The sequence below is a fragment of the Dermacentor variabilis genome, chromosome 4, assembly GCF_050947875.1.
Source record: "Dermacentor variabilis isolate Ectoservices chromosome 4, ASM5094787v1, whole genome shotgun sequence".
NCBI lineage: Eukaryota > Metazoa > Arthropoda > Arachnida > Ixodida > Ixodidae > Dermacentor > Dermacentor variabilis.
Window position 1 is genome coordinate 48477938 of NC_134571.1, and position 27439 is coordinate 48505376.

General features: G+C 39.2%; 1 protein-coding gene and 1 long non-coding RNA gene across 8 annotated transcripts in view; one reads left to right on the forward strand and one right to left on the reverse strand.

Moving 5' to 3' along the window:
- The window catches only part of LOC142579079 (sister chromatid cohesion protein PDS5 homolog B-B-like), a 46831-nt gene that overhangs the window by 7571 nt on the left and 11821 nt on the right, over positions 1 to 27439 (forward strand). For 6 of the 7 annotated variants that reach the window (XM_075688932.1, XM_075688933.1, XM_075688931.1 and 3 more), the window contains 9 exons: positions 500 to 600; positions 4882 to 4999; positions 5690 to 5770; positions 8906 to 9052; positions 11545 to 11660; positions 13461 to 13552; positions 15045 to 15190; positions 17709 to 17851; positions 19353 to 19576. In XM_075688932.1, coding sequence (XP_075545047.1) covers positions 500 to 600; positions 4882 to 4999; positions 5690 to 5770; positions 8906 to 9052; positions 11545 to 11660; positions 13461 to 13552; positions 15045 to 15190; positions 17709 to 17851; positions 19353 to 19576 — 1168 coding nt within the window. The remainder of the gene's footprint in view (positions 1 to 499; positions 601 to 4881; positions 5000 to 5689; positions 5771 to 8905; positions 9053 to 11544; positions 11661 to 13460; positions 13553 to 15044; positions 15191 to 17708; positions 17852 to 19352; positions 19577 to 27439) is intronic. The other variant, XM_075688935.1, reaches the window with a different exon arrangement.
- Positions 15171 to 22297, reverse strand: LOC142579086 (uncharacterized). The gene is made up of 3 exons (XR_012827353.1): positions 20792 to 22297; positions 20017 to 20046; positions 15171 to 16216 (listed from the first exon to the last, which is right to left on the reverse strand). It is a non-coding gene; the product is annotated as an uncharacterized LOC142579086 (long non-coding RNA).

Sequence of the window (27439 nt, forward strand, 5' to 3'; positions counted from 1 at the left end):
TCTTCCTTTTGCCCATATCTATAATTCTGATTTACCATTCCTAATGGTGCGAGAAAAGTGCATGAAAGTATGGATATCACAAATTTTTGGTTATTGTCCTGGCTTGATGCATGGTTTGGCAGGAAAAAAAGGAAGGAATGTACTCAAGGTGTTCCCAGCATTACTCTGAATGAGCCACTTACACTATGAAGTCATACAAGTTTACAAAAGTTGGGATTAAAGAAACGCATGGGAAAGGTTGCCTTTACAGTTCGTTCTCCTTTATACACACATAGGCAGTAGAGAAATTACTGCATTTTCATAACTTTCACATTCCTGAACATTCTCTGAGCATCTGCACATTTTTTTAATTAATGCCACATGCTGATGCATCCTTTCATATTTTTGTGGCTCCCGTTCAAAAATAGTAAACTATGGCTTGTATGCCGAGTGCTTGTGCTGTATTAATCTGTATAATAATACACTCGGTGTTCTTCATTTTATATTCTTATTTTTCCAGACAATAGGCCATGGAAGATTGTTCATTCGTATGCATCCAAGAGTGCAACAGTTTGGTACTGTTGTTCACAGCCTATTCGTTGCCCTTTATGATGTCGTCAGGTGAACCATCTAAATTTATTTTGACTGATGCAATTTAAAGAACAAAACAAGAATCTAGTTCCACTAGGACGAGCTACACTAATTTCTAGTAGTACATGTATTTGTTTTCTTAGCACTCATTTTTGTCACAGCTGATTCACTCCTCGTGTGAGACAAGCATTTCAATGGTAATTTTCTTCATTGTTTTTGAAACAGTAAAATTTAAAAAAAGCTTACAAAATGGAGGAAGTCACACTTTAATATTATATATACTTTTGGGTTGGCTGCTGGGCACAGTGGCTTGGAGATCTGTGGTACATGCAGTAATTTATTTATTTATTGTAGTATTATTGTGTATTCAGAATCAGAATCAGAATCGGTTTTTATTGAGATCATTAGAATTATTACAAGTTGTTAATATTCAGGAGGAGGTCCCGGAGTCAAAGACTGCAATGGGACCTCCTTTACAAAGTAAACGTAATAAAACAAAAGTACAGCAGTTTTCAACAAATGGTTAGAAAATTACAGGTTTTAGTATAAATACCATGATTGAAGAATTACATATGCATAAATGTCATGAAAAAAAGCTCAGTAACACAATCTCGTTGACAACTGATGAAGTAACTGCGTAGATGACGTGACGAACACAGTAGAATTTGTTAACTCGAATGTATATGTGATGCAAAAACAGAAGCCTAACGGTATGGCAATGAAAATGAAATGAAGGGACCCTGAAAGAATGGTTATGAGTATGGACTAGGCATCAGTATTCGACATAATGTAATCTTTTAGTTGTTTCTTAAATTCGTGAATTTTAAGTGTTTTTATGTAAACTGGTAGTGTGTTCCAAAATGCGATGGATGAAAAATGAACGCTCTGTTTGCCATAATTAGTATGGATTTTAGGTAAAATGAAGTTCCTATTTATTGCAAACCTAGTGCTATTAGTATTTAATAGAGAAGACTGTGGTAACAAGCTATCACATCGTGTGTAATTGATTTGGCGGAACAAAAAGGTACCTAGATTATATTTAACGAGTTGTGTGACTGTAAGAATGTGATTAGTTCGTAAAAGATATGAGGCGTTGTTATTATATGGGCTAAATGTAATTATCCTAATAGCCTGATTCTGTAGAATTTGCAATGAGTTTAAATGGGTTACGTAAGTGTTTCCCCAGCAAGTAACGCAGTAAATAATGTGCGAATGAATAAATGAAAAGTATAATGATAGTAATATTTGATGGTCAAATATGTTTCGTGCTTTTAGAAGTACCCTAATCCCGTAGGTAATCTTCTGTTTTAGTTTGGTTATGTGTTCAGTAAATTTAAGATGTTTGTCTACTTCTATGCCAAGATAATTGCATGAAAAACTTGCAGGGATAGGACTTCCGCCTAATAAGATAGGAGGAATGGAGTGAAGTGTTCGTTGGTGGGAAGTGAATACAACAAATTTTGTTTTAGACGGGTTTATCTGTAGCTGGTTAGTTTGGCACCACTCCATCAGGCTGTGTAAGTCGCTATTAAGGTTAGATACTAAGGTTGTAATACATTTATTGGAATTAATAATAGTAGTATCATCTGCATAAAGTATACATTTCGAAAAGGACAGGCAGTTAGGCAGATCATTCACGTATAATAAAAACAAAAGCGGACCCAGTATGGAACCCTGGGGCACACCAATATTAGTGAACATGGTTTTAGAATGAACGGCTGAAATGGTTACTACTTGCATTCTGTCTGTTAAGTAATTTTGTAGTAACAAGAGCGCTGGGCCGGTGATTCCCAATGATTCAAGCTTACGAAATAAGATGCGGTGATTTATTTTCTCAAACGCTTTGCTTAAATCTACAAACACTGACGCTGCATAATTCCCTTCATCGATAGCTAGTTTTAGTTGATCGGTTAGAGCAACGAGAGCCAGTTCGGTCGAGTAACCCGAGCGAAAGCCGTATTGGAATGGTGAGAGAATGTTAAATTTTGTAAGGTATTTAGTTAAACGTTTTTCTATTAGCTTTTCGATTACCTTACTAAAGAATGGTAATACACAGATGGGGCGATAATTGGAAATTAAAGAGCGGTCACCTTTCTTAAAAATTGGGGTGATCTTGCCTTGTTTTAGCTCTTGTGGGAAACTGCCTGATTTAAACATGACGTTGATTATGTCAGCAAGGACATCACTTATTAGGGGTGCAATTAATTTTATATGGGAAGGGTGTAATTTATCGATGCCGGCGCCGGTTATTTTCATGTTGTTTATAATGTTTAGAACTTCCTGAGATGTAGTTGGAAATAAAAAGAAAGAATGTGGCAGGCGCTGGGGCACGGGATTGTCATGCGCAGGTGGCTGTAGCTCGCTGCTAAAGAAGAAATCAGCAAACGCATCAGCTATTTCTTTGGCGGTCTTGTATACCATACCCTGATATGCAATTTCTGTTATATCTTCGCGATTATTTGCCCTGTTTAAGAAGGAGTTAACAATTTCCCATTTCTTTTTTACGTTTTTATCGCATTCCAAAATTTTCCTTTCGTACCATGTTTTTTTAGCTTTTTTCAATGTGGCAGAAAGGTGGTTAGAAAACTTTTTGTACCGGATGGCTAAATTCTTGTTAAATGGTTGTCGTTTGGTTTTCTTATAAAGATTATCCTTTTTGCGCATTAAAGCTAAGAGCTTATCTGTTATCCATGGATTTTGAGGGGACGCGTACTTCTTCTTGCATTTAACTTGAACGGAATGACGATCAACACATGACTTAATCATAGAGATAAACAGTGCAAATGCTTTTTGTGGATCATTTGTAGAAAAAATGGGGGACCAGTCAAGGTTCGACACGGCTTCAAGGAATGATTGTTTGTCTAATATAAACTTCGTGTACGTGATTTTTTCGGAGCCATGAGTGTAGTGAAAATTTAGAAATATAGGATAGTGATCAGTTATGTCGGTCATCATAACACCTGCGTCTGGTGGATATGCCAAATTTGATAATGCATGGTCAATTAATGTACCTATGGGGTGGTTAGCACATCGTGTCGGTATCTTAATTAAACATTCATAACCAAAGCTGTTAAAACAATCAGAATAATGTAAAGCATTAGTAGACGTACTATCAGCGAGGTTAATGTTGATGTCGCCTATAATTATTACATTTTTGTTTTCATCTGCTAGCAGTCCCATGACTTTATGGAGAGCAGTACAGAAGTCTATTGCTGATGACGAGGGTGAACGATATATGCAACCAATTATTAGGTCTTTGTTGTCCATGTTGAGGAAGTCATTTTTAAGTTCAATCCAAACGTCTTCACAATTAGTTACATTAAGTTTAAGATCGTTTCTTCGGTTGTAAGTAATATCTGAATAGATGTACAGCGCTGCGCCGCCATGGTTGCTGAACGGACGATTGGAGTATTCAGGAATAAAACTAGAAAAACAGAAAAGGTGTTTATCGTGGTCGCTCAACCAAGTTTCAGATACTCCGATGATTGAAAATGGGAAGGTGAATGAAGAAACGAGATCGGAGAATTCATCGAAGTGCTTGCGCAGACTGCGCGCATTCAAGTGCAAGACAGATCGCTGATGATTTGAAAGAAGATTGTTTAACTGGTTAGCTGTGAGATAGGTGGAAATTGTGAGACTTGCCTACGGGACAGGCGTGGCGCAAAGGTGGATTAGAGCTAGGTTATTACTGAAAGGTCGGATTCGGTTGCGATGCGAAAGACGCGGCTTTCAGTTGTTTTCCGGGCCTTGATTTGACAGTTTTCTGTCCACAGAAATCTCCATTTATTTATTTATTCAAGTTACCCCTAAAGGCCCTCTGGTTGAAGGTATTACAAGGAGGGCTAATTAACAAATTAGGGATAATTAACACATTAACAGTGTACGTGCATACAAAATTCATAAAAAAAAATAATACAGTAGAATAGGTACAAAAACCAATTATTTGTTAAACGAGAATGAATAAAGAACATAATCAAACAAAGGTACGAAGTGTGGTAACAAAGTACTGAACAAAAGTATAAAGCACAGTAAATCGAATAAAAGTGCAAAATACAATTAAACATAAAAACTAGTATATTAGTAAACACACTGTGAGAAGAACAAACCAGTGGAATATTAATCAGGGATTGTTGCATGCAACTTATCATGAACGAGGTCTTGAAATTTGCTTATATTAGTTGCTGTAGCAATGTGTGATGGCAACTGGTTCCAATCCTTTGATGTGTGCAGTATGAAAGATGCATGATAAATGGTGTGTGTGTAGGGGGGGGGGGGGATCTGTCAAATCCACTGTATGCTGTCCCTCTGCAGCCAAAACATTGGCCTCATTTCTGGAGTCTGGCAGTTTCTCTCGCCAATACTGAATAGCCTTGAGTCACCAGAAAAGACAATGGACTTCATTTTTGCACACCTAATACCACCTTTGAAGGTAGGAACTGCAGGTAGCCTTCTTGCTTCTTCTGTTTTTTGTTTTTTTTTATCCTCTCGTACACAGCAAATTTATTCCGTGAAGTTGGCAGTTAGGTTCAATCGCAGATGTTATACTTGTGGCCAATGAATATTCTCCAACAAAGTCATTTTCATTTTTTCTCATATCCCACAGTTTTAGTGATTGGGGACATTGACATAAACACATGTGGCTGTATTTTCAAATGATCCCTTTCATTTTTCACCATTTTCAATCTTCATGATTGACTCTATGAAATGTTATAAGACACTGGCCCTGGTATTGTTTGGATAGCCTGCCTTGCATTCTTCTTTTTTTTTTCTTTCTATGCTTTGTAGAACATATGTGCATTTCTGCATTTAGCCCCACTGTTAAATCACTTGCAGCGGAAGTTGAAAAACATTTTAGTACATTTAGTGGCAGCTTTTACCTAGTGCTGTTGCACATTAGTTAAGTACCTGTAACATATAATGTTAATGTAAGACGACTCAGTGCTGTAAAAAAAGTTAGCATCTCAAAGTAATCTTCACAATTTTCCAGAATATTTCTTTGTGTATCACTTAATGATATAGCCACAGACACTTCAGTGAAGTGCTTTTAATTACTGCTGCTAATTTGTTATTTATGTACCTTTTCTCACTTGTGTGGAATATGGGATCGATGGTGCCCCAGAAAAAGGAGCCATTGTGCTACACTGTTTCAAAAGAGCTGGTGCACAACGCATCTCTGTCACTGCAGGCAACTATGGACATGGTGAGCAGTTAGTTGTTTGTATCAAATTTATTAGCAAGTTTTTGACAGAAGCTTTACTCCAGACCTTGTCTGTTCAACGTAGCGAACTTGAAACATGTTTTGTGTAAACTTGGAACATGGAAATGCTCTGATTTGGCTGTATTGTTGCAGTTCCTTGATCGCAAATTTATTCATTTAAAATAAAAGGTATATTTTAGTAACTGTTGGCAGCAGACTTTTTATTGAGGCCATCCCTGAAAAAAATAATTAATCTAGGATATATTCAGGAACTAAAGCGTGAACTTTGCAGTGCCGTAATTATGCAGTAAAATAAGATAAAGAAATTTTATAAACAATTTCTATTAGGACGTGTAAGGATGATAAAATAATTGTGAAATGGTTTTCTGTGAAGTTTACAAGTGTTTTGTAAACAGAGCTTTTGCTAAACTAGCATGCACAAGGTAACAATTTCACTTAACTCTTTCTGTACCATGGGGAAAATAGGTGTTTTTTGCAAGAAAACAAGATAGTTCTCCTCCTTCATGTCTGATAGTGCAGTGTCTCCGTGGGCAGCGTGGAAAGTCTCGAAACTGGCATTTCAAACCATTGTTAGCGGGCTAATGATGCCCAATGGGCGCGGTATGGAAAGAGTTAAAATGTAAATTAGCCAGATTTTTTTAACTCCACGAACTTTAATAATATGAAAACACATGCACTTTACAAAAGTGATGTTTTTTTATTGGTTACCAAGTTGCAACATTTTTTCAATCTATCCTGAGTTTATCAATGTTTAAGAAGTTTTGTAAAATAATTGAGGACCTAAGTAAAAAGAACCTGCTATCCGTAGTTACCAGTACATAGCTTTTCCTCTCAAACATTTCACTGAGGTAAGTCAGTCAGTTTACAAGCACATGCTTCCTGTGCAATTCTTTCACAATATTTCACTAGCTTTATCATTAAGCACTAAAAAAGTATTTTTATGAATGCAGAAAAACAGAGCGACAGCACTGGTTTCACATTGTGTTACACTGAAGCACTGTCTCCCCACATGCACATGATGCACAGTATCGGGGTAGGGTAAGGTAACTTGAAATCTGGGTGTAGGTCAACATAAATTTGTGGGTGGGCCAACTTGAAATTTGGGGGGTGAGTCAACTTAAAATTTGAGGGTAGGCCAACTTAAGACTTGGGGGTGGGCCAACTTAATATTTGGGGGTGGGCCAGCTTGAAATTTAGGGGTGGGCCAAATGAAAATTTGGTGGTAGGCGAACTTGAAATTTGGGGAAAGTTGGAGTGAGCCAACTTAAAATTTGTGGGTAGGCTTGTGCACACCTTGACAACTCCAGTAGTTGAGTAGAACTTGTTGCTGGGTGAGTTGGTTGGGATCTAATGAATACATTGTTGCACCAAAAAAAGCGCTCAATCTGTCATTTCATACTCTCCCTCCCAAGTCTATTTTCCTTTTTTTGGCGCAACAATGTATTCAATAAACTCCAGTAGAGTTTCTGCATACTTCTTTTGCAGTACGGAGCTCTGGCTCCCCACTCCCCCCATAGCATGAATAATCCTAAAAAAATATAATGGGGTTTTACGTGCCAAAACCACTTTCTGATTATGAGGCACGCCGTAGTGGAGGACTCCGGAAATTTCGACCACCTGGGGTTCTTTAACGTGCACCTAAATCTAAGTACATGGGTGTTTTCGCATTTCGCCCCCATCAAAATGCAGCCGCAGCGGCCGGGATTCGATCCCGCGACCTCGTGCTCAGCAGCCCAACACCATAGCCACTGAGCAACCACGGCGGGTTATGAATAATCCTCACTTGATTTGGAGTGGTTTAGGAGAGAAGTGCACTCAGGTGAAACTTTAGCGTAAATAAATAAACATAATTATTTCGTTAATTATTCAGGCTGTTATATTTATAATGATTACATTTGCTTAATTACTTGATTATCCTTAGTTAATTATATGACAGAGACGTCTGTATCTAATTAATAATTGAGATTACCTAGTTAGGTCCAACTACTCAAGGTACCCTTAATTATTCTTAATTAGACTCCATTGATTTAACAATTGGTAACTCTTGATCAGCCTGATTATTTAACAAATTTATTAGTCTCAGTATTCCTAATTACCCTCAATTAATCCCCGTTATGCTTAACTAATTTTATCGTAACTGATTTACTTAGTCTTATTAACCTTACCCTTATACCTCAGTACTCACTATATATAGCCATAATCACAAATCTTATTAGTCATACGTAGTCATAAGGCATTCTCATATACAGCTCCACAGGACCTCATGTATACCTATGCATGCAGTGCATCGTGTCGCGTGTTACAGACAGATAAACAGATAGACGGACGGACAGAGCTCCGAGGGAAGTAGCCCTAGAATGCTTAGACATTAATACAGGTACGCCAGGAGTACCTAATAACTAGCAGGCGTATGTTGGTGCTTTCATGTTTCCAGTGCGCTTGCGTAACCAACGCGGTTTGCTAGCAGCAAACGTTGCACTGCAGGCCCCGCTCCTTGCGCAACAGTCATGCCAGGAGAGGGGGGGGGGGGGGGGGTTCCAGCTAATTCTAGCAGGCACTTGCTTATCGGCCATGCCTGGTTATTCTGGCCACCAATTGATGACACCACAAGCAGACGTGCTTCTCCTTCCTACCTCTTGCTGGTGCTCTAAGCAGCCTCCACAGAGCACGGGCCACGTGCTCGCATGTTCCCTTTCATAAAGGACCACCCTGTACATGTTGAGTAATGTATGAACATTAGAGTTGTCCACCATTCTCCTTGTGCCAGGCTGCATGTGATCATTGGCATGCAGCCTGATGCCGAGGTGATACCATGACTTCTTCCCATTATAGGAGGCTATGCAACTGTCAGCAAACATCCATTTGCATGCATGAAAAATGCACATACTGCTTTTATCCTTCGACTAACATACGAGTATATCTTGCGTAGTAAACAAAATAAAGATTTCTAAGAAATCTTTTATTGATATTCCAGTGTATGTGTGAATGCTGCCAGAGTAGACATTAATAAGAGATCAATGTCTTTCAAGATGAAGTAATTAAATGATTAATTAAAGATAATTAAATTATTAATTAATTTGTAGCATAATTGTGACCACTGCACATGATGATGTGCAGCTGCTACAAGGCTATGTATGCAAGCCTGTGCATACAAATTCTGATTCTGTATCCATGGAAACAACAGTGTGCCTCCTTCATGAAGTGATTCGTCTCTGTCCCATGGCCACCTCACTCGCCTTCTCCCAACTTGCTCAGATGATTGAGGTAACAGAACCATTCTTTTATACATGTTGCATCTTTTTTGTTGTTGCTGCAACTACATCCACCTTTAGACAGACAGGTACAAGGGCTAGGGTGACTTTCATTCATTAACCCCATTCTCTTGTTTATATATATGTGCAAATGCTACTATACATTATATATATATGTATATATATATATAATGTGTGTGTGTGTGTGTATACTTACTTATTTATTTATTTTTAATTCCCTAAGTATGTCCTAGTAGTACAGTGTCATAGTTTGTTATGTACGTCACATACATTTGAATAGAGGTTGTAAGCCATAGTATATGAGCAACTAACATAGTTGGCAATAGCTAATGTGCTTGACATAGGTGCAAATATTAACTTTGAAATGTGCAGGAGCATTAATCTTGATACAACAGTGAAAATAAGTATCAGTGCTTCCTGAAACCTTTCACTTGCCTTTATGCATCAAAATAAGCGATAGAAATGTAATTTTATGCCTAAAATGTTCATGCATAGGGTTGCGAATTATGTAAAGACGGCTCTGTTATTTCTTTCTTTCATTGTTCAAGGTCATATTCAAAATAAAGTTGCTTCCACCAGCATGTTAAAAGGCAAGCTTAGTATGTATTAGAACATGTTGTCTTCATGCATGCTTCAAGATGCTGATGTGCAGTAAATTTGAAATGAGGTTCATTATTTTATATCTACTATGAGATCTCAATTTATTAATCTGGCCTTCATCTACGTGTGCCAAAGATATTGCGTAACAGCCATCAGGATTAGCCCAGCAGACTGCCTATCAACGTGCACAGCGTGAGAAGAGATTAAATTGTAAATTGCTAAAGTTGTGTCTGGTTCTAGCATTTCAAATAAGGTTTATTTTATATGCCAGTTCTGATTTTGATTACTACTGGCAGTGGTCCATCTCTGTCATATGATGGTGGTGACATTCCATAGCTTGGATGTGAAATGTGTCGCATGCAACAGACTTGTTGTGAAGTACTTGGCTAGTATCCGGCTCTCCTTCCACTGTAATTGGCTGGCTTCTTAGGGCATGAATGTGTAAAGAGCAAGGCGCAATAGACCAGGACAGAAGAAGAACACAAATGACAGGACCAGCACCGGTCCAAGCATGCACCAACTAGCCCAAGCAAGAGTTTTTCTTAGGGCAGTTCTGCGTACTAACCTGGTATCATGCGCTGCAATCATCATGAATTGAAGCCCCCTCATGGTATTGCAGCTTACTGAAATGTTCCACTAATTCATGCCAAGTGAGAAAACCTAAAAAGGAAGAACAGGGTAAAACCTTGTTTAGGCATGAATTGGAACCAAGGAAATGAAGAGAGGAAAGTCCATAAGTGACAGGTCTCCTGATTTCTGCAAATATCCCTATCAATGCTTTGCATTTTCGCAAAAGAGTGATTTTTTTTCCTTTTTTTGTTTGTTTGTTTGTGTACGGAGGGGAAGAGGTAAATATCAGTGTAATTTCTTACACTAAAATTTTGGTCTGCACCTTCTGAAGAACAGCGCACACTAGCTTGCAGACACTCCCAGTACTCCAACTTTTGCTTGCGGATTATTAAATTATTCAGATGTAAGCGGTGTGATGTGATTTGTGGTTAGGGTGAGGGCTCCTCTTTGCTTATGTATGTTGTAAAAAAAAATTTGAAGTGTTCAATTGTTAGAGTGATCGCACACTTGGGTACAGCTGTTGTGATGTTGATGCATGAAAAAGGGTGAAGTGTTGCAATGGGAGCTTTTGCTTCACGTGGCGCAGCAGTTCATAGTTGGCCTTGTCTTCCTAAGCTGACTATGCTGCAAATTTGTGGTAGCAAGGCGCACCCTGTTTTGAAATCTGTATGATAGAAAAATGTTAAGCTCAGTGCACCTTCAGGCATAGCTTAAGATTCTCTTCATCACATATGTTAGGTGTCATTGCCTATAGAATGGCTTGACTTCCTGGAACAGTTCTGTCTTACGTGGTCATTGGGCTCTTAATAATCATTACTTTCATTACAAACGTGAGTTAATGATATCTTAGTTGAAATCAAGAAAAAGAAACGGGGGGGGGGAGGCATGGGCAGGACACGTAATGAGGAGGGAAGATAACCGGTGGTCATTAAGAGTCACGGAATGGATTCCAAGGGAAGGGAGGCGTAGCAGAGGGCGGCAGAAAGTTAGGTGGGCGGATGAAATCAAGAAGTTTGCAGGAACAACATGGCCACAATTAGTACATGACTGGGGTAGTTGGAGAAGTATGGGAGAGGCCTTTGCCCTGCAGTGGGCGTAACCAGGCTGATGATGATGACTTTCATGATGGTGTCGTGTAAGGTGTTTGCACCAGCCCAATACAGCAAGTGCAAATGAACTCTTGCTGAATTCGCATGTAAGTGCAGTTTCTAAAGAGTTTCTCAGCTAATGCTGCATCAGTTCATGCACAGTGCACAAGGATTCATAACGTTCTTTTTTTCGTTTTTTTCTCCACGTATGCGTTTTTACACTTAGTCTCAGAATGCCCACGAGAGGCTTTTGGCTGTGGAGTCACTGTGCTACTTGGCGTCACGAAAATCACTCGGCATGGCTCCTGGTGGCAGGTACATGTGCCAATTATACTTAAAAAGGTGAGAATGCACGCTTTATTGATATTAAAGAGCCTCAGTGCTTTTGCTGGCAGCCGCTTGTCTCACTCATTTCTGAATAAATGAAAATTCTGGTACTACTACTGTGGAATGCTAAGGAAACCAATAAGCATTGCATAGCCTTCTCAGACGCAACAAAATTAACCAGTCTGCTACCAAACTAAGAAACTACTTCCTTGATCAGATCGCAAAAGCATCTGTTCATATCAGCACCTCTAGCTAGTACAAGCTTCATTAAAATTCGACAATGTCATCTTTGTTTGACCAATTCATACTTTCAATAACTAGACATGATCGCATAATGACCATGGTTTTATGTTAATTATTGCTTTTCGTTGTCTTGATGAGTTTGGCGAAAGCCAAAAGAATCTTTTTCCTCTTCTTCCGAGAGTAATTTGTTGCTTATATTTCTATTAGCTTCTGAAACATGGCAGGCCCCACGCGATCTTCATTGTGAACATTGTTGGCATTTTCATTTCTTACCTATTCTGTATAATAACGGTTCTAAGAAAAAGTACAGTTCGTGCAAACAATAAATTTTGCCACCAAATTTGTTATCTCATGAGGAAACATATCTCTACTATCCTCCACAAGACGACCCAGAACTGCATGCTGTATCATATATGATACAGCAATTAATGCTTGCCTCGCATTACCACCCAAATATATTTCTCGATTGAAACAACACACTAGGCTAATAAAGGGTAAGTAAACACTCTGATATATCTTGTGCGCCATATTCAAGTGTATAAATTGTGGAAATAACCTTCTTATTTACAAACTTTTTGCACATTGTGCGACGAGCTGCCGCCACACACTTTTTAAAGGAAAAATAACTTAAACATTATTTCCAGCGCTACTGTCACTGTGTATTTCATTGCTAGTGAAAACAAGATTCCAGGTCAATATTTAGGATTTTCGTTCTTTCTGATTCTTGTATGCTAGAAGTTGTTCTGTGCGTATCGCGTGTGATACACCATGTGGTAAGGGGTTAACATCACATGGCACTTGCTTGCATTTATTTTTCATCGTCAGTGATGATACAGTGGTACATTTCTCATTAAGTATGAATATTCTCGAAAATGGGCAGCAAGAAATTTGATACATGCTCGAGATGTAGTGTCACTTGCATATAGCTATATGATAGATCAGAATATATTAGGTTATTGTTTCATGTTTAATTTTGAAAAGGAAGCAAGATGTGGCCCACATGGGTGGACATAGAGTTCGATGAAGATAGACATCTCCACATAATTAAATGTTTTATTTATTTGAATGTCATTAAACTGCTGTCCAGTACATTTGCTCATGTTACAAAGTATTGGTAATGGAACAATGAAATGTGGAAATAACGCTTTTCAGTCGAGAACTGTGTTTCTAAATGTTCAGTCGACCATACTAAAGGACTTCGCATGATTTAAAGCTGGACAAGTTGGTAAAAAATTAGTGCACCGCAACATGTAATTGCGTTACACACTGCACACCAAGAAGGATGGCCACGCATAATTTGCTCGTGACTGTGCCTTAGCTGCATCGTGTTGCATATATTTTCACAGTGTAACACATTAATATATTTTATGCAGTGAAATAACAATTAGACAAGAGCAGAAACTGAGATGAACATTTTATGGATACACACTTTCAGGGACATAAGAACATTTTGCAGTCCACGTAAATGTATATAGTTGTTGATACAATAGTTGAACACTGCACCACTGTCATCACCGTTGTATGAAAACGAAGTATTGCCGAGTTTGCCTGGTGAATTTTCCTTTTTCTCAGGTGCACCGACGAGTCCCCTCGAATCCGAGAAGCATGTTTGAAGCTTTCATCAAGCGTCCTGTGCTGTCCTGAATTTGCTGAAGATGTGCTTGGTATGCATCATTTACTCATTATGGCATTGATTAAACACCGCTCTGGCATCGGCTATGTTGGGCAAGACGGTGAGAGCAGGTCATGCACAAATTTTTTTTCTTTTTTGTTACTTGTATTTGGCGTCAAAAATTGTTTTTGACTTCAAGGACTACGCCTTTGTGTATCATGTGCTTACCTGTAAGCTTTTACAATTTTATCGTAAAGTTACCAATTTTTACCTCATATACAGTTGTCATATTTACACCAATAATTTTACTATTTTTCATTTTTGTCAAGTTTAGAGCAAGACTGATTTCAAAAGAATGAGCAGTTGCCAACAGATATTTTGCAGTGTCTGGTTGATTACTTGTAACTGCCAAAAGCAGCGGCACCCTCTCAAAGAATTGATGTATAACAAAAAGCCAAATTTCAGCAACTGCTACTTGAATAATTAATAAACGTAAACACTTCTATCTGTGGCGACCACAGAGCAAAATGCCTGTTCACAATGTTCCTATAAGTATCTCTGCAGTTATTGAAAAAATAAGTGCTCACTATCTTGAATAAGAAAACAAATTTTAGTATTCTTTGCTAAAGTTTAGTGTTTTTTGGCTTCAACTGGAGTATTTTTTAAGGTTGGCAGGTGTATGTACATGCAAATTAGCCATCAGTTTTAGCAGACTACCATGTTTAAATATTTCAGCAAATGATGTATTAAAACTGGTAGGTCTTTCTGCTAGTAGAGTGTCAGTAGCAGAACACTCTCACTGCCCTGATGATTGTCCCAGTGCACTGTCTACAGCAACAATTTATCAAGGAACACTATGCATTATTGTACAAACATATAGCACACGCATTTAAGCACACACATTTTAACAAAATACTAATATAGTTGCATTAGTCTTGCAGCAATGAAGTGTTACTGCATGTTTTATATATGTGACACATAAACACTGTGTAATGCATACCTTGATTAATACTGCACTTGAGTCAGATCATCGACAGATGAGAGTGGTGCGGCACACACATACTAGTTGTAGTAAACACGCCCGTTGAAGTAGGCAGGATCGCCAATTGTTGTCGAACATTGCCACACTGCCTGCAGTGTCGTCACTTCTCGACTAACATTACTCTTTGTCACTCAAGCCCTAAGAAAAGCTGCAAAAGTTATTGTGTCTGCGGGCGCAAAGTTATGAAATGATATATTTGCATGAAGAATAATATATATTAACAAGAAAATGTACCTCACTGAAAATCCTGAAATATGGGAGCTGTAAAGTAATATGAAGTGCCATGTCCCTTATTGTTGTTTGCAATGCATTGGAGGCAATAATATTTTTCACCACTAGTAGAAAGCGTGTCGAAAAAAATTTGGCACATGTACAATAATGCAGACTGTTTCATAGTTCAAGAAATAAATTAGGATTTTTTTTTTCTGTCCCAGGAAGATACATATATTTTCTGTGTTATTTTCCTACTGTAGAAGTTGGTTTCATGTCATGTATGTTTCAGAGGCTTTAACACAAATACAGGCAGGCTGTGGTACCACAGTGAGGCACATTGTTATCAAATCAGTCACAAAGGCTGCTTTGAAGGACTCTGCTATCATCACAGACAAGCTGATTGCCCTCCTCACAGCTAACACTCACTATGGCTCCGTGAGTAACCTTTATTGATGCCTTTCACAGTTTTTTTTTAAATCCTAATTGTCCTCTCTGTTTGGTTTGGTTAGCCAAAGCTAAGTTAATCTTCCTGGACATATTTTGCCCATTCTCTCTCTTTGAAACTGCCTGTGCTGTCATATGACGTGTGACCTTTCCTTCCCTCAAAATGCTCTAGGCACCATGCTATGCTTCATTGTGTGTATCAGTAACAACACAGTTTCCTCTGCTTTCATGAAACAGAAAACGGAGCTCTTCCTGCTTTTGCTGAATGGGTGGGTCTCAAAGTCAGACATGAGAAACTGTGTTGTCATTACAGTAAATAACTTTTTATGATGAAGCTTTCTGTGTCCCGTACCCCAACTTTGCAGCTGCTGGCTGCTGCCTTGCATGATGACCCCTGAAAAGTCAGGGCTCTGCTTAGTGCTGACATATCTGCAGTGTCTACGTCGACTAAGGTTCTATATTTGGAAATGGTCACTAAACAAGAACAGTGTTCCTTAAAAACACAAAAGAAAGCTTTGCTTATCCTGATTCTTACAGTGTGTGGGATCAGCGTAACCTTTTTTTAACACTCAAACACGTACCCGCTTTGCTTTACTCTTTATAGACAAATGTTGCCTACAGTTAACAAACCCCAAAACTATCTTTTTTTTTTGCAGAGTTTCAGTTTTGAGCATGGAGTTTCTGGCTAAACGTCTTCAACTAACACTGAATTGTAGGCAGCAAGCATGATTAGTATGATTAGAGAAGGAACAGAGGACAAGGCAGAAGTCTGGTGCACGACTTGCTTTCTTTTGAAGTCATGGTCAGAGGAAAAAGACCAATGCAAAATCTCCTGCTACAGCAGCATCACAAGGTTAATGTAGAGGAAATGCAATGTACACCATTGTTTCACATCTGACGAGAACTGTCTGTTAAAGTTCCACACAAAGTCCTAGGTGGCATGGGGGCAAAGCTCACTTTTGGTGTTCTGGCTGGTGTTGTCCACCATAGGCAACAAACTTGTTGCTGAAGAAGTTTCTGCAAAGTAGTCTTTCTTTTTGTTTAATGTTCTTATTCTTGACATAGTTTGCACAGTTTCATGAAAAATAAACATTTCATTCAGATAATATTCTGTCTTGTCCATAAAGGGTTAAAATGAAATAGTGAGCAGTAAGATAGCTTCTTCCTCTCTCTTTGTTTTGAATTATCTCCACTTTCACGCTCCTTCTGACGCTTCTTTATAAGCCAAGTATTACAAGAGCCTTGCTCTGTTTCTGCACGCACATCAACAGCAGTGATTTTGTTTACTCCCTCTGTATAGTGTAACTAAGATTCAGATTGAAACCAAGATTAAGAAAAAGGTCGAAAGGTACTTTTATGCAACCACTCCAAATGCACATATCACGTGCTTTTTTGTCAGTTGTACAAAATGTTTTGCGAGTGCATACCTGCCAACTTGTGCACTTTAAGACTGATAAAAATCTTGCAAACGTGACCAGAGGGCTATGGGGTGGAATACCATGCATTTTCTTTTGTTAGCATCTGCCCTGGGCAGACATTAAAACTTCTGTGGGATATATGCACCCTTCTTAATGATCATTTACTTTTAGACGCAGCACACAAGCGACAGCAAACTTGGAACAGCAGATACTGAAGAAACACAGTGCTTTTAGATACAGTGACCTTTTCAGTGACTGTGCTGTTGCCAACTTCATGTGCTTCAGGAAAGTGTCAGAATAGACTTGCTCAAAAAAAGTACCTATTTGGTACATGACGTCTCTAAAGGGAGGGCCTCTTAAAAAGAAAGAACAGACTTCGTCATAGAGGACAGACATGGGCTTCAAACAGAGACAGCGCATTTGCTCATCTTCAGCTATATTTTCTATCTCCTGTGCATGGCTACATGGCTCGCACTCTCCTCTCAACTTCTTCCTTCTTCTCTTCATGCACCACTCTGTAGAGCAGATGACACTGCTTGAAACATGCGTTTCACTGTCTTCAGTTGCCACAAGAGGATGGTGCAGGTACCCCTAAATTTCGTCTTTGCATGCAATATTTTCAATCTTGCGCTGCCCTAGCTTTCAAGAGCCTTAAAACAAATTATTTTTCATAGAACTTGACACGACATTTCTAAAATTATAGAAGAAGCCCAAGTTTGTACAAACGAAAGATTTGGGAGAGTTGGCAGGTAGTATGTGGGTGTTTTGCGATGTCTAAATTTGGAGGAGTACTGTTTAAAAACAACTTACATAAATGAAAACTACGTCCACTTCACATGAAAACTTAATTAATTGAAGGTTATGATAAGCATGCATTTCTTATTATATCCATCGGTGGCAGAACTGCTAGAATGCAAAGCATTAGCACGCACTAAAGTAGTGAAAGAAAGAGCAAAGCAAAATAATGTAAGTAAGCAATAATATTCTAGGGGAGTACTGTACATTTTTTCTGTGAAAAGATTGTTAAGAATTTGTTCACAATGCACAAGGTCTTGCTGTGCACTCATATATAAACTGATCTTGTCTTTCAGTTCCAAGTTCGCCAGGAAGCCATTTCCTGCCTTGGAAAACTTTATAGGAGCATAGCAATGGACCGAGTGTGCCCTCAGAAGCTCATTTATAAAATTGCCAATGTCATCCTGGAGGCATATCAAACCAAGAATACCAGTGACCGGTGAGCGAGCGCTTCTGCTGCCTTCAAGGCTTATTATGTCACTTATGTTTCAATGTTTCAATTATGTTTCAATGACAAGAAGAAAGAAAACGAAGAAAACACAGAATTGACTATGAAGTTAGAATGAACTGAAGTTAATATAAAATTCAGTGTAGTTAAAGCTACTGTATTAGCAATTGTTTATTTGCAATGTTTTTATTTGATTTGGGATAATTCTGCCCGGTTAAAAGAACATGCCGATCAGTTATTAAGGTTTCATGCAGTAACGCAAGAGGGAGAGGAGCATTACAACAGCACAACCCTCCACACCACCATTTCAGGCTTATGGCATGTTTGGGTAGTTGTTTCAGAGCAATGTGGCAGCACTACAAAAGTAATGTAATAGAGCAATTAAGCTTTACTGCCAGCACAAGCAGGTTCCACTGATGCTAAGGAAGCAAGATCACTTCTATTCCCAGTTATTCCGGTAATATACAGCTTTGAAGTTGTTTTTCACCACCTTCGTAGCAGAGCTTTCTGATGACCACCCTAATATGTCATTAGTGATGCACATATTCACACAGCTCATTGGTGGGGCAAGTGACTTTCCCCCCTTTAAAAATTGATCACATGCAATGCCCCTGACCTCATATATATTGCTGTGAATATATTTCATTGTTTACATTATCAATGTACAGCACATTTCTAAAACCCGCTCATGTTTCGTGCATGCCTACCAACTCTCCCAATTTGTCTGGTAGATTCCTGAACTTTGACCAATTCTCCCAAACGTACAAACAGGGCCACAAATCTTCCAAAAAACTGCCCCAACCCCAGCAAATTAAAAAGAAAGCATAATAATGCAGCTCAGCGCATCGTAATTGCCTATATGCAATATGTAGCTAGCTGAATTCTGATTTATATTCAAGCCATTTATGTGTAGGCAGTGGAGGCCTAACTCGTTTCCCTTCAGATCGAGCCACGCGTTCAGCAGTGCGCATGAGACAAAGGTCTAACATGCATTGCATAATGGTCGGTTCCCTTAAATTAGCTTCGGCGCTGTACAGACCTGTTATGCGGTGAAGCATATTAGCTGTAAACCGGGGCTACCGTCAAGTAATGTTCCTTAATTATACACGTCCGCATGTTCTGTCTACAGTCACAGTATGAGTGCCAAGACACATAGAAAGTGTAACGGCAGCCATTCAGAGCTGTTTCTGACATTACTGTGGCCTTGAAAAAAAATATAGAGAGAGAGAGAGAGAGAGAGAGAGAGAGAGAGAGAGAGAGAGAGAGAGAGAGAGAGAGAGAGAGTAAACTTTAATGAGCACCAGCAGTTCAGTCGGCTGGGCTGAGGCCTCCCAGGATGGGACGATGAGTTTATTATTTTTTATGTTGTGGTCGCCATGCCACGCCACCCTCCTCAGCGAATTCCCGAAATTTTGAGGTCCCCAGTTGGCAGGTATGCTCATGTCAACGTCTTTTGTTTTATATCAAGACGCAAATGCTTTTCTTGTTTCAGCATGACTGTGGAGCAGACATACGCTCAGCATCTCGTACCATTATTGCTGTCTCCTTCATACCGCATGCAGCTTCTGTATGCCCTCTACTGTAACCTCAAAGCAAAAGCACTGCGGTCATTTGTGCGCCTGCATGAGAATATGCAGGAAGCGCAGTTAAAGCTGCGAAGTGTTTTAGATCAAGTGTGGACAGCACATGCAAGCACACCCAGACGCTCTAATAGAGGTGAGAAAGACCTTTCACTGTATCAAGCCAGTTATTGGGTAAAATTAATATAAGCTTGTTCCTGTGGCAACATACTAAACGAACAAAGGGGTCAGTCCTGTCATATATTTTCTAACACTTTTTGTGAATGTGTATTCATAACCTTGCCTTGAATATGAACCATTTGTTGAACCATAACCATAATCGTACGAACCATGAACCACATACCACCTTGAGTGTTGCAAAATTAAAAAGACAAAGATTGGCTATAATCAGACCCGGTAATAAGTAGAGAATGGATATACTCATAACCAGGTAATTAAAAGAGTAGCTAGATTTTTATGTGCATTTAAAGCATTATTTCCGCATGTGTGTATAGTGCAGTAATAATGTATTTAAATCAGTTTTACATATCAGACATAATGCAAGACATGTCCCTGAAGAGTAATCTCATATTTTACCTCATTTTCATGTCAGGCTTCTATTGTCCCCTTCAGGAGATAATAGAAAATAGTGCATCAAAGACTGTGCATCAAAAGCAAGAGCACCAATGAAAATAATCATATTTAAAACGTCTCTTATACATCTTGAGACACTTCTGTTTTTCCTCACAGAAACCAAAATATCTAATACTATGGGTGTGTGAATAGTAATTTTGGAAACTGGATCGAATATAAATCGAGTAGCCCCAGATCCGAACAGAACCTCATTAACATAGAATACTTTTCGAATTGTTTTTCAATAATGAATGGCCCTTCTTCACAATTATTATAAAGCTATGCTTAAATCCTAATATTCTCAACGTTAGAAAGTTTCTGTCATCACATTGCACATTACGAAGTGTTGTTTAGGAACAAATAAGCAGTTTCTTCACATGGCACAGGACTCTTCAGAAAGTACAAATGATCTCTGTATAGCTGATAAAGCACGGCTCCCTGAGTGATGTCCTGCTACACTACATAAGTTCTCATGTTTTATGAATTTAATATGTGTGTGGGGATTAAATTTATCCCATTTTTGTTCCAATTTTATATTTAATTGTGCAAAGTTGGCATTTTGAGGTATTCAAAAAATATTAAAAAGATATTCGTATTTATGAATTCTGTGCGTTCAATTTCTGAATTCTGTGTGACTATGTATTTGATTTGAGAGCCAAATTGAATATTACACCATTTGAGTTATTGTTTGAAAGTTTCAAAAATTCGCACACTCCTATTTAATGCTTATCAACACCACCTTTCTAGTCAGCATCCTTCTCTTTCTTTTGACACCACCGCAACCTGCAAACATAATCTGACAGAAAATGCACTGAGTAGTGTATCAGTGTAAAGTACACAAAGTCCAACTTGAGGAATTATTGAGAGCGACTAATAACTGACATGCTTAATCACAAACACTTGATAGCAATATCTGCTTGCCACATGTCACTCAAACATATGGTTGGCACAGGACATAAGTCTCTTGTAGGAGATAGTGGACAATCCCTCAGCATACATTGGGCAGTGAATTGAGATATTGCTTCACAATACAATGCTAAATAAGTCCAGGACTAAGCAAGTAAACTTGCTGGTATTTGCTCACCCATGCAAAGAAAGCTATAGCCTCCTAGTACTGGTTGCACTCCATGTTTAAAGAAGCTAGCCAATTGTTACCTTCATTACAGAAATTACGTTGTTCACAGGCCGTCGATTTCCCGATGATTTGTGTACGTACGTCAAACCAGTCATGTAAATTTACGGTTAGAAGGGCACCTATCATCGTTGTTCATAGGCCGTCAATTTCTGAGGATTTGTGTTAAATTTATGGTTAGTAGAGCCCCCATGATCGTTGTTCACAGGCCGTCGATTTCCTGAGTATTTGTGTATGTAGGTCAAACCAGTCGTGTAAATTTTTGGTTAGAAGAGCACCTATCGTGATTGAACAATTCAAGAGGCCTACACCTGCCTGCATATTGTAGGGGATGTGGATGCCATCTGATAACAGAGAAAAGAATTTGTTTTAGTTACGAGGACAAGAACATGTTGGAAAAAATTGAGGCCTCATATATATTCAAAGAAAAGGAGTCAAGTGCATTATTAAGCCACCAGTTGCCCTTAGTGGGAAAGAATCTCAGTTGTTACTAGTCCGAATTTTCCTTTAGCTTGTATTGCTCTTTCGATAGACCTTTCGGCCTTTTGGTAAATGTGCGTGAATATTTGAAAATTTTAAATAAAAAAAAACTGGATATCTTTTTATTCAATTTGGTACAGTAGACTTCTATTAATTTGACTCAGGATTATAAAATTTTTAGGTTAATTCGATCCTGACCGAAGCTGCCAGCAACCGTGCATTTCTATCGTCCTAAAGTTTCGTTATTTCAATCCTAAAATTGGTCTTTGCCGGATAATTATAGCTTGACCAGTCGGCATGCACGCGCCTGACCCCTATGGTGACACCCCCATCAGCAACCCTTTACTGGCACCATCTGTTTTGGCAGAGTTTAGAGGACAGTGAATGCATTGAGCATACACCATCTCCCGTTAGAAACGACTATTTCCGGCCTGCCCGTGGAAGATTTTCAAGCAATAACGGTAGCTCACAATGTCTGATTGCAGTATTTACCGAATTCTAAGGTGTGCCTTTTGTTTCCCTAGAAGACCGAACCAAAAACCATGTTCGCAGCGTCTGTATGTTTTGCCGCATAACACGGGTGTATTGCGGCGAAGCCGACTTTAAAAACACCAGCCGCCATTGTACAACACACATTAAAGGGGTGGAGACATCAAAATTTTCGTTCATGCGTTTGTTGATTCAAACGTTGCGTCATGCTTCAGGGAGCACGATACACACCCTTTTTTTTTTTTGTTTCTAAAAAGTTGGGTGAGCTTCATTTTTTTCCTTTATTTAAGAGCTTTAATGTTATCTTTACATTAATTTTCTACTTTGGGCACGTAGAAAGCGGGTGCATGTTTGATTTGGGGGCGTGTTAAAATCGGAAAAATACTGCCAAATGAATCAGCAGTGTGCTTTCACGTTATTGTTTTTTTTTCATCTTTCTTACTTCGACCCGCCGGATAACTCTATCAGTTTCGTAGGTCCCGTCAGAATCGAATAAACGTAAGTCGACTGTACCTGAATAGAAATGGTTTTTATTCAAAACCCCAGATATTTTCCTAATAGTTTTCAGATAATCAGCCCCATCAAATCATCACCTGAGCGGGGATGGGCTGAAATAGCGACGAAGAGATATTTTTTTTTTCATCCTTGCACCATCTGTATTTAGAGCGTAGCTCAAGGTTTTATGCCATTGTGGGCACAATGCTCCTTATGGGTTGGAGATGAAATTTGTGGCTTTGCACATCTATCGAAGTTATTTGTATAGCTTTCTGTTGATGGTGCTCTTGATGGTACTCTAGTACTCTCAATCTCAATCACGAAGCCACTATTTTGTTTAGCATACGTTCATCTTCAAAAAAATTTTCGGCAGTGAAAAAGGAAAAAGAAAGAACAGACAATGGAAGCAACAGCGCTGTCAGTGCATGGTTTTCCATTATGTTTTTTTCAGCAGTGAACATAGGCGCCGACTACAGGGGGGCTCTGGGGCCAGAGCCCCCTCAGGAGTTTTTTAGGGGGGGAGTGGCTGAGCACCCCCCCCTCCCTCCCCACGCGCACAACACTAAAGCGCCATAGCCAGAGCTTTGTCACCCACATCATTTGAGGTTTCTTTGACTTTCCTCGATCTTTTCACTTGAAATTTCACTGGGGCTAATAGCTCAGTGCATCATTGTTGGTGTGGACGTGCACAGCTTTTAATTCATACTTTCGCTTTATTTTTGCAAATCCTGACAATTGGAGGACACGTACATTAAAAGCACTAGTGGCACTTGCCTCATTCGTATTTGCTCACTTCAGCATTGTTATAAATTTCCACTGTAAACACCGTGCACAAACACAATATATTTAAATATACACACAGAACAAAGCTTAATATATGTTTTTGAAAGAGATGGAGGTGGCCAATTAAAAATTATTTCTAAAAGTATGGATAGCGTAAGCCTAGACAATTAATTTGTTGCTGTATGTTCACCACGGTTCAAATTGTTTTGCGTGCTTTTTTTGACCAGGAGAGAAACCTATAGACTTCAGTGACCCCCTTCGGCAGAGGCTTTCATCAATGGCGTGTAAAAATGCACGTGAATGTTGTCTGTCTCAGTATTGCTTCTCTTTTCCAGTAAGCAATGCTAACGACTCTTAAAGAAAAAGAAAACATTTCTAACAAATTACAACATTTATAAGGGATGGAAACATTGTCACTTGCATGCAAAGGTAATAATATATATACAGGGTGTCCTATCATGCACCAAGGTTTAAAAACAAGAGCAATGTGTTACTCGAAGAAAACCTACTGCATATTGTTTACAGTACAGTGGAGTAGCTGCCAGTAACTTTTTCATTACTGAGATTTATTTAGGTAATTGTAATTATTTATCTAACTCTTGACATACTGTCCTATTATAAAAGTGTCAATGAGACATCTGAAGGCACAGCCAAGGGACATCTAACTGCAGTATTTTCAGCAAAGTACTAATTGCATACTAATTTTTTATGATTGATAAATCAATCCTGCAAAAATATGGAGAATACCGTTTCATTGCGCTCCCACCCACATCATAAAGCAGTGCCCTCAAACATGCTCCCTCTGAGTTAGCCAGGACGAAATAAAGAATAACATTGTGATGGAGCTAGTGCCTTATCTGCTGCGCCCCAGTTGAAGTAACAGTCGCATTTGGTGTTAGTTGGAAACAAGCTATGATGGCTGTTGTCTTAGCATAAATAAGGTGCACAGACGTTTTTTTTTTTTTTTGCCACGAAAACTATCTTCACAATAGCGAATTGATAATGTGAGTGCAAAGATTTAAAGGTGCCTTTTGTTTCGTCCCAGTTGCCATGTCTTTCACTAATGAGCAGAAGGAAAACATGATCCCTGCCTTAGGAGCTGCACATGGCAACAATATATATATATATATATATATATATATATATATATATATATATATATATATATATATATATATATGTATGTATCAGTCATGGGAGTGTCGCGATAGACCAAACACATCGACTATCATCAGAAATTATGAAAACCTAAGACAAACCGAAGAAACAGCGGCGTAGGGCACCATCTTTGAGTCCTAGCCTATGCACGGATGTTCTAGCATTTATGGCCTCAAACCCTCATGCTAGCATGTGGGACGTGGCCACCCAGGTACCAATTTCCAAGTCACCAGTTTGGAGGATTCTAAATGATGGCCTTTCACCCATACCACCTTAACCAGCAACAATGCTTGGAAGATAGGGAGGTCGCGGGATCGAATCCCGGCCACGGCGGCCGCATTTCGATGGGGGCGAAATGCGAAAACACCCGTGTGCTTAGATTTAGGTGCACGTTAAAGAACCCCAGGTGGTCAAAATTTCCGGAGTCCTCCACTACGGCGTGCCTCATAATCAGAAAGTGGTTTTGGCACGTAAAACCCCAAATATTATTATTATGGAAGATAGGGACCTGTAGAATCGTCTATATTTCTCGAACTGGGCCCTCACAAAAGCCGATTTTTGAGCAGCATCATGTGCATAGATGAAGCCAATATTCGCAGAAATGCCCAGGTAAATTTGCATAATGCACACTATCAGAGGAGCACCAATCCACACAGGGTAAAGCGCAATTGGCACCAGTACCAGTGGTCGCTCAATGTGTGGTTAGGAATTTACGCCGGTGCTATAATCGGTCCCATCTTCTTCGATCCCACACTGATTGGACAGTGTTATGTGAACAAAATCCTTGAAGCAGTCATGGATGAGTTTCTTAGCAAAGTCCCACTGTCACGTCATATGCTTCTGTGGTATCAGCAAGATGAGGCACCCGCACACAGCAGCAGCCGAGCACGAAACTGGCTGTATGTGACTTTTCATGCGCAATAGATTGGAAGGCATGGGCCTTTAAATTGGGCAGCTAGGTCACCTCACCTCTCTCCACTGGATTTCTTTCTTTAAGGTTATGTGAAAAATCCTGCTAACATGATCATGATAGACATCAGATTAGTTCAAGGCAAGGATAACGGATGTCTGCCGTAGAATTCCAGTGTCGGTCATTAAGAAAGTCACTGAAGATGTGATAAAACAGACACAGTACTGCATAGCTGCAAAAGGAGACCTATTCGAACACGTCCTCTAGGCAGCAGCTGGTCTTCAACGGAGCTTACGAATTTATAGTAAGGGCACACTGAAATCTCACTTCTTGTTTTTTTTGTGCTGACATCCTGATTGCCAATTCGGCTCTTTTAGAAGTGGTACGCTTACTTTCTGGAATGAACCTGTTATACCTTTTCTCTACACATTGGTCGCTTCCCAGTCTGTTCGCTTTTATTTTTTGACACGAACCTGTTTTGGCCGAAAAACAAAATGGTCAATTTAATTTGACTTTGGTCTGAAGCAAGTTCCTGGTGCAAAATATAGCTTCCTACATACTCTTTCGATGCAGTGCGAGCAAAGCCGGGATTTTGAAACATTCTATGCCTATTACATTGCTTTTCGCATTTTGTGCGTGGTCAGAGCAGCGCTTCGACCCCGTTATCAAGGGGCTTTTGTTATCAATGTGATCAGTCGGCCTTGAGAGACAGATAATAAGTGTGACGTAGAAATCAGAGGAAGTAATAGCCACGAGGCTGCGAAACCTGCTGTTGGTGCTCCTTTCGTGCCATTATGAAGGTGATGCGCTGTCTCTTCAGCTTTGCAACAGGCAATGCAGTTGCTTTCAATCAGCTTATTTGGGGGCACTGCTTTAGGATGCAGGTGGGAGCCCACTCACATGGTATTGTTCATATTTCGTGAGGTTTCTTTGCCAGTCTGAAAAAATTGCCTGCAATTAGTACATTGCTGAAAACACCGCCGTCAGATGTAATTTTGGATGCCTACAAATGCTTCATTGACACGTTGAAAATTAGGACAGTACTTCTTGAGTTAGGTAATTACTTACATTTACTGAATTAAATATGAGTAATTAAAGAATTACTGGCGGCTACTCCATTGTACAGGAAACAATATGCATTAAGTTCTCTTCGTGTAACGCAACTGTTCTTTCTTTAAGTCTTCGTGCATGATAGTTGGGAAACACTATAGTTCACTCAATAACCGAAGTGAGGCCAAGCCGGATTCACTCAATATCAGAATCAACAGTGGTCATGCACAGCAGCACTTATACTCGGACTCGCAGAAAAAGAAAAAGAAAGAGAGACTGCAGTTTCACCGGAAAGGCGAAGCAGTATTAATGATAGCCAAGTATGTGACTATTACACGAAGGAAGCTTACACCACCGAGAGGACTCAGGCTGGAAACTGAACTGTCTCTTACTATGAGGTCTTGTATATACTGGTCTTGTATGAGGTCTTGTATATAACGCCGTCACTTCAGCGCTCAATTCTCTGAGGTCACACGAAGTTTCTTCAAGTGCAAGAATTATATGGGGTTAAAGCTGGTCAGGCCCAAGCCTCTCCCCCCCTCCCATAAAAATGACAACTCTTCGCCTATGGCGGTGAATCTTTATTTTAAGGAGCATCACGGCCAACTAGCACAACACTCAGTTCTTTTAACATATATTGTTCAATTTTAATGCCTGGCTATTATTTAACAGCTGGCAACAGAATAACACCTCGAATACTCTAGCCACTACTTGGTGTGTAGGAGCTTATTTCAGCAATAGCATTTTTATCATGTTTTGTTCTTGGTTAAAATTTATTAATGTTTCTTTAAAATAAAATGTGGTACTCAAGGACAGGAAATATTATCATATGAATATTCAATTCATATTCAATTTGGTGTCATCACTATTTGATGCGGAAATCAACATTC